This window comes from Populus trichocarpa, chromosome 18 (genome assembly GCF_000002775.5).
Source record: "Populus trichocarpa isolate Nisqually-1 chromosome 18, P.trichocarpa_v4.1, whole genome shotgun sequence".
NCBI lineage: Eukaryota > Viridiplantae > Streptophyta > Magnoliopsida > Malpighiales > Salicaceae > Populus > Populus trichocarpa.
The window spans coordinates 14,553,498-14,561,232 of record NC_037302.2 but is presented as its reverse complement, the minus strand read 5'-3'; the positions used below and the strand labels follow the sequence as shown (position 1 = coordinate 14,561,232).

Below are 7,735 nucleotides of genomic sequence, written 5' to 3'. Positions count from 1 at the left end.
GCTGTCTTGACGTGAGACTCTAATTTCTATCAGCCAACCAATCCAAACCTTTCATCCTCTCTAAATACTCCCTGACACTTTCAAAATTCTTCTCTTGTCATAATTTCTTCACTCTTTCAACATCCAAACTCAACTCAAACAGTTCCAATCTCAGATCATCATCATCAAGCAAGCAAACTAGCTCTAGCCTGCAAAGAAAGAGACAGAACAGCAGAGATGTGTTTTGTGTTTCTATGTGATGAAGAAGAGAGGGAGTTAGGCAGGCAACAAGCTTCAGGGTCATGTCCACACTGTGGAGGTAAAGTACAGGCCGTGGATTTTGAAAGCCGGTGGAGGTTCTGTTTCTTACCCATTTGCTACAAGAATAAAAGAAAATATTTATGCACTCTATGTTCCAGGAGGCTGGAGTTGTATCAATATTAAAGACAAAGAAGTTGATGTCTGATTATAAACCAAAAAAACCCAGCAGCTAGCTAGCTTCACACCTTCCCTGGTGATCGATGAATATTCCAAGATGGCTGCTTCACTTGTAAAATTTCTTTTTTTTTCTCATTAATAATTTGTTTGTCTTTAATTATGTTGTGAAGGGAGGGATTTCTTCATATGCGATCGGGGACCTGGCAAAAACAATTTGTCGGTAGGAACTTTTACATTATCAATAAGAGTGTACAACTGTACATTACGTATGGCTATGTATTTTAAGTAGTACGGGATTATTTTATTGGAATTGAAGAGATGAAGAAATTGAAATTAAAAAAAAAAATTCTGTATTTTTTATTTAGAAATTATTTAAAAAAATATAATCTGTTAAACACGTATTTTCCTCCGTGAGGAAGATGAAAAATCTGAAAAGGGTTCTTCTTCTTCTTCTTCTTCTTCTTTGTTATGGTACTGCTTGTTTGAAAATTTTGGATGGAAGGATATCCCATTATTCTTGTGGATTATTCTCTTTGACTTCCGTGCCTGATTCCTACAAAGGGTGCATGCTATTACTAGAGGTGGCTGCTAGGATAAAGAATTGATATTTCTAGAAAACTCCACCTTTAGATCAATGGAGTTTTTGTTCAAGAAAATTAACAAAGGAAAGGATCGAGAAAGGAGGGGGTAAACATGTGATTTTGTGCACTTTAGCAAATATGCATAATAATAATTATTTTCCAGATGAGTATACTTAAATTGCTTAACTCCCCATGTTGAATTACACTAATGTTCATAGCAACAACGTGGAGATTTAGTAACAATGGAAATATATTTAGTTTGATTATAGGTTCTTTAATTTTTATTTCATGATCAAGAAAGTATAGGCTTCTTTTTCGACAGGGAAGGAAATAATTAATTTAGATAAGACAAGAATGTATGGGCAGCAAGTTGATATTGTTTTAAAATATATATGTTTGTGTTTATGTTGTTTAAAAAGAGAATATTTTGAAGGGAACAAAGGAGTTTTAATTATTATTACGGCAAAGAATATTTGGGTTCACCTTACGAGATAATTGAGATTAAAGATTATTTTATAAATGATTTCAAGAAAGTACCTTATATCAATTTTATGCATTTAAAAGAATAATTTTGAATATAAATTATTTATTATGAAGTAAATAAAAAGTGAATTTATTTAACTAGCAAGCTTGTTATCAAATTAAAATATTATTATACTCATAAAAAAAATGTTTAGGAGTGCTGTAATGCACTTTAAAAGTGTGTTTCTCTTTAAAAAATATAAATTAATATCTTTTTAATATTAAAAAAATTATTTTGATATATTCTCAAATAAAAAACACTCATTTAAAAATAATTATTTTATCAATATGATATAATTATTTCATACCATGTATATTCAAATCTAAAATACTGCATATGACATTAAAGTATGACAACAGATCTTAATCTTAATTTCCACAGAGCAATAGTCCCTGATTCATCATCAGTAAAGGTTAAACCTAGAAAGAAGATTTTAGACCAAAAATTAATTTCTCCTGTCTACACCATGTCATGTCACGTCCTGTGTAGATTTGAAAAGGGTGATTAGATTTAATTTCCCCCCATCATTATAAAGTATAAACTATATAATATTTTGATGTCAATAATATAATTTTACTATTCCCTTTATAATTATTAAGGTTTGCTAGAGGACCATTGTTCTGATCATCACATAATACCAACGGTCTACAAATCACCAAATTTGGAGAGAAAAAATATGAAAAGGAATTAATAATATACAACATCAAAATTCAATAACTCTAATGGTTATTAGCGCGCGTTATGACCATATTTTGAGAATAGAAACTCTACGCTTCTTAATTCTTTTACAAGTAGAATCAACCCAGCATACACAGAAGGTAAAGGCTTGTGATCTCGTGTGCCTAACAAGAGATGCTATTAGAGTATTGTTGGAAAAAAAAAAAAAGGTGTCCCTCCCTTTACTTCTTTTACTAAAGGAAAAGAAATGTCTTTTAATTATTTCTATGATCATGAGAGAGCATTATTTCTATGATCATGAGAGAGAGAGAGAGCAGAGTATTACATATCAAGCAAACATTCAATTCATTGGTGGCCGGCCACCGGATACATGTGGTCGCATGATGACTATCGCATCAAAACCTAACGGTAGCTTCATCTCCTTTTCTTTTGCAAGCTTTTTTCATGCACTCTATTACTTTTTTTTTTATGTTAGTAATTATGAAGTTGTGAAAAGACTTCACGTGGAAAACGTGAAAATGGATTTTTCATGTGCTACAATCTTGGATTAAGATATATGGGCTTGATTATAGGCGCAATTGTTCCTGAAAAAATAAATATCTTATGTAATTAAGATTATTCAATGCCTAAGTAAATAGACATATGATATAAATAATGTGTAAGAGAATTAACAGAAAATATATAGTGAATTATTGGAGAAAGAAAAATAATGAGTTTGAGAACCAGCTTCTCTTTACCTGGTGATTCAATGTATTTATTAACCTGGATCACATCAGCTCAGGACATGAAGAATTGCACAACAGTTGATTGGTGGAAACATTGGTTTTCATTATCGATTGTAGTGCCTTGTATTTTTATTGGTGGAGAGATTGATGATTGCTAGTAAATCGTTGACTATAAAGAGTCATTGTTCAAGAAATAAAGCACATGAATGTATCGAATATAGTGTGTGAATGCACTATCGACCATTAACCAGAAAAGATAGTGTCAACCCTGCATAAAAATATATAGAGATTCAATGGAGACACATTTGGGTACATAAAGATCTTGCCGTGAAGATTTTTCATAAAAATACATTTGGAGACATGAGAGCTTTCATGAAGATTTTCATGTAAACACATTGAAGGTATGGAGATTTCATTATGAAGATCTTCATGGAAACATGTTTGTAGGAATAAAGATTTTGTCGTGGAGATTTTTCATGGAAATACATTTAGAAATTTTAATGAAGATTTTTATTAGAGACATTGTAGTAATGAAGAAAAGTTAATACTTTTATTAAAAATCTTAAAATTATAGAGATACAATTCCTAAAACTAATTCAAAGATTATTTTTTCCCATAATCTGACAACATATCTACTCTTGCTTTCTTGGTGCCTGTAACATGTTTCCCATAGTGGCAATCAAGCATTGAGTATCCATGGTAGTAATGGACTTAAACTAAAGTATTGCAAATGGAAGTCTTTAAATTCGGTTATCTAATTCATAAAAAAAAAAAAAAATTGAAAAAAAGAAGGGCTATCACGTTCCAACCTTACATTTGTTAGAGTATAGGATGCTGAACAAGCCAATACGATGTTATTGTCCTAATGGGGAGGGGTGTGGTATAGCAGTAATATTACGGAGATTCGTTTTGTGAACAAGCCAATCCCAAGTCTATAAAACTCTCATTGTTTAATGTGAATATATATCTTTATATAATAAATATAACAAAGTAATACTCCATTTTTTTTTTAGAAAAACAAACATGAAAAATAAATTTTGGGTTCAAATACGATGTATTTACAAATTAGAAAAAGAAAAAGGTGTTTTTCATTTTTCCATGAATATAGCTAAAGTTGGATAACAGCTAAAACAGAAGTGCAAAACGCGCTTCTCCAGCATTCTATCAAGAAGATGAATTTTTTGGACAAGAATGCCCTTGCACATTTTATTAAATTACAATGATATCATGTGCATAAATTCTTTATTTTTTTTCTTACCTACATTTTATACACTGTTCTTCTCCCTCTGCATCCCCTCCAAACTTAGAGTCGACGGAGGAGAACTAACCGTGAAGAGAAATTAAAAAAAAAAAAGAGATAAAGAATTGTGATTTTATGGAAAAATATCTGTGATCTCCATCTTCCTTTGAAAGGTTAATTGTTTTTTATTTTATTTTTCCATTATTGATCAGAGTACAGCTCGTATAAAATGGATCTTATATGATTCATAGAAAGACGAACAGTACCGGTTAGGAAAATTGCAGTGTCGATTGGTCCACATTACCAAATAATTCTACGGGAATCATCAAATATTGCCTACATATGGCTTCCACTCTGCAAAAGGCAGAAGATGATCGATAAATCTTGCACAAGGGCTCTGTATCCTCTGCAATGGCATTACATCTCGCAAATAATCTTGGTTTTAGTGTGCGAAAGTTGGCGTCAATGCATGATGAGATGTCACATTACATCTCGCAAATAATCTTATTTTATTTTTTTATGGTAAATCAAAACTGATTTTTAGTGTATTTTCCCAGTGGGATAATCGGGTGCGGGCCTTCTTTTTTTTGTGTGAAGGAATAGCAAGATAATGAAGCTTCGAGATGGGCTAGCTATTTTAAAATCGTTGTTCATCACTTTGGTGGGGACTTTGGAGGGCCATGGCAATTGGCAACGTCCAAGGCAGTGATGGTATTTTAAATCTTTGCCATTTTCTCTTTTTTCTTGATTTGCACAAAAAATAGGCTTGTTAAACCTTAGGGCACACATCATGTATTATCGGAATGCATTTATTAGACTTTATTCATAATTAAATTATGATAAAAAAATATAAAAAATAAACATTATTTAAATAAAAATCAGTGATATTAATTTATTATTTCACATGGTAATGTTTTTAAATATTTATAATTAACTCTAAACAAGAAAAATATATACATGAATTGATCCTGTAGTATTTTAAATCTTTGCCAATTATATATGTATTATTTTTCACGTATACACCTCAGATGTATATTAATATTTATCAAAATATTTTACTTAATAAATAATTAATAAGATAAAAAAACTCTATCCCGTGGATACACTGGCACCCCCCCTTCTTCAAATTAAGAAACTCAGTTTATTAGCGAACTTCTTTGAATAATATCTGTCCTTGTATTAATTGCCAAAATAATTGCCTTCGTATTAAAGGTGCTCTATGTCTTTGGAATCTAGACAAGAACCAGATCAGAGCTGTGAACCCATGGCTGGTAGCTCAAAGCTTCACATCGCCATGTTTCCATGGCTAGCCTTTGGTCACATGATTCCATATTTAGAGCTTGCCAAACTCATAGCTCAAAAGGGTCACAAAATCTCCTTCATTTCCACCCCTAGAAACACTGATCGTCTCCCCAAACTCCATCCAAGTATATCACCTCTGATAACTTTCGTCAAGCTATCATTGCCTCAAGTGGAAAACCTATCTAAAGATGCCGAGGCAACCGCTGATGTCCCATACGACAAAGTCCAGTACCTAAAACAAGCCTGTGACGACCTCAAAGAACCCTTGTCCAAGTTTCTTGAAACTTGTGATGATCTTGATTGCATACTTTTTTATTTTGCCCCATATTGGCTACCAGATATCGCCACGAGTCTTGGCATTCCAAGTGTTTTCTTCAGCATATTCACAGCAGCAATGCTGAGTTATGTCAAGCCAGCTTCTGGTATTGATGATCGATCAAAACCAGAAGATTTTACTATCCCTCCCAAGTGGGTTACATTTCCTACCAATGTGGTCTTCAGACTTTTCGAGGTTTTGAGGATTTTTTATCAGACTCTAGCTGGGAATGTTGTTTCCGATTTATATCGTACCCAGGAAGGTATAAAAGGCTGTGATATGATAGCTGTGAGGAGCTGCATGGAATTTGAACCAGAATGGTTGCAACTACTTGAAGAAATTCATGGAAAACCAGTTATACCAGTTGGTGTTCTTGCCACTACAGTATATGATACAGGGGTGGAAAATGAAGCATGGAGATCAATTAAAGATTGGCTAGACAAGCAAAAGCAAGGTTCTGTAGTTTACATTGCATTTGGCAGCGAAGCAAAACCAAGCCAGGTTGAGCTGACTGAGATAGCTCTAGCTAGGGCTAGAACTATCTGGTCTCCCGTTCTTTTGGGTGCTAAGGAAGCATAGAGGCTCAGCTGATACCGAGTTGATCGAGCTGCCAGAAGGGTTCGAGGAGAGAACCAAAGCGCAAGGTTTGGTCTGGACTAGTTGGGCTCCTCAGCTCAAGATTTTAGCTCATGACTCCGTAGGTGGATTCTTGACTCATTCTGGATGGAGCTCTGTGGTGGAGGCACTCCAACATGCCAGAGCTCTGATACTCTTGACATTCTTGGCTGACCAGGGGATCAATGCAAGGGTTTTGGAGGATAAGAAAATGGGGTATTCAATACCAAGGAATGAGAAGAACGGATATTTCACAAGGGATTCAGTTGCTGAGTCCTTGAGATTGGTGATGGAGAAGGAAGAAGGGAAGATTTACAGGGACAAGGTTAAGGAGATGAAACCGTTGTTTGCTGACAAAGATCGACAAGACAAGTATGTGGACAAGCTTGTGGACCATCTCAGAAGCCATGGACGTACGAAGAAAATCAAGAACTAAGATATGGGTAGGGTTTCTTAATACTACCATTGCATGTGAAGAGTGGATCTCAATGTAAAAGTTGTAGAGTGCATTGATTGATCTACATGTACGAGGAGTGTGAACCACAAGGTGAATAAGAAAGGTCAAAGCTTGTGCCATGATTATTTAAGTAGCTGTTATCGTCCCCTCCCATGGGCACCATTTCTGCCCCTGTATCCTTGCCAAAATAAATGCCATGTCTATTGAACAGTGGTTTCAGTATTTACTAACTAGTCTTCTCCATTAGGTTAACTTGTACCCCGAATAATTTACTTCTAAGTAGGAAACTACCTACATGACAGCAATCAAATAAAAGCATAGCAGTAAAATCATACATAACAGTAATTAACTGCAGATCCTAATTACCATTGATTCATCTCAGAAATTACAGAATACATATAATTACCTCCTTTCTTATCATCTCCATTGTTTTCGAGTTTCACTCCAGTACTGAGGAGTCACTCTTGTGAACTGATCTAGAGAAGGCAAGAACATCATCAGGATCTTGAGCGCCAGCCTTGCTTTCTTCATCCCCATTACCATTACTACTATTATCACTAACGATTGATTCACGTATCAACATCTTTGCCATTGGATATTCAACACCCCTAGTAGATGAACCTTTCTTCTCTCATGTCACTTCTTTCTCTAATTGCTCTTAATTTTCTCTCTTTGTTTGCCTCCATGAACATTCACTGCCCTCAGCTTCCTTCTACTATTTTCTCTCCTCTTTTGCCTCATTTTTTGTTAAAAGCACAGATGCAAGACACGTGGGAGTATAGGCCTTGTACTCGTAGTTATTGTTACACAGCAAGGAGTGGCTGTTCTTAGATGCAGAGAAGCTCACCACTACACGTATTGCTTCTATATTTAGTGGATAT

At 34.4% G+C, this 7,735-nt stretch overlaps 3 protein-coding genes across 3 annotated transcripts; 2 read left to right on the top strand and 1 right to left on the bottom strand.

The window, feature by feature from the left end:
* On the top strand, positions 1–727 carry LOC7484058 (uncharacterized). The gene has a single exon (XM_002325219.4). The coding sequence runs from the start codon at positions 217–219 to the stop codon at positions 421–423; it is 207 nt and encodes a 68-aa protein (XP_002325255.1). The 5' UTR covers positions 1–216; the 3' UTR covers positions 424–727.
* Positions 728–5,328: 4,601 nt separating this feature from the next.
* On the top strand, positions 5,329–7,080 carry LOC7490487 (UDP-glycosyltransferase 91A1). Its single transcript, XM_024589981.2, is given in 2 exon segments — positions 5,329–6,307; positions 6,309–7,080. Coding segments are annotated over 2 exon segments (1,449 nt in total). The 5' UTR covers positions 5,329–5,383; the 3' UTR covers positions 6,834–7,080.
* A 116-nt stretch (positions 7,081–7,196) lies between these two features.
* LOC7490486 (uncharacterized) lies at positions 7,197–7,735 on the bottom strand. The gene has a single exon (XM_002324646.4). It carries the CDS (start codon positions 7,444–7,446, stop codon positions 7,294–7,296), a length of 153 nt encoding a protein of 50 aa, XP_002324682.3. The 5' UTR covers positions 7,447–7,735; the 3' UTR covers positions 7,197–7,293.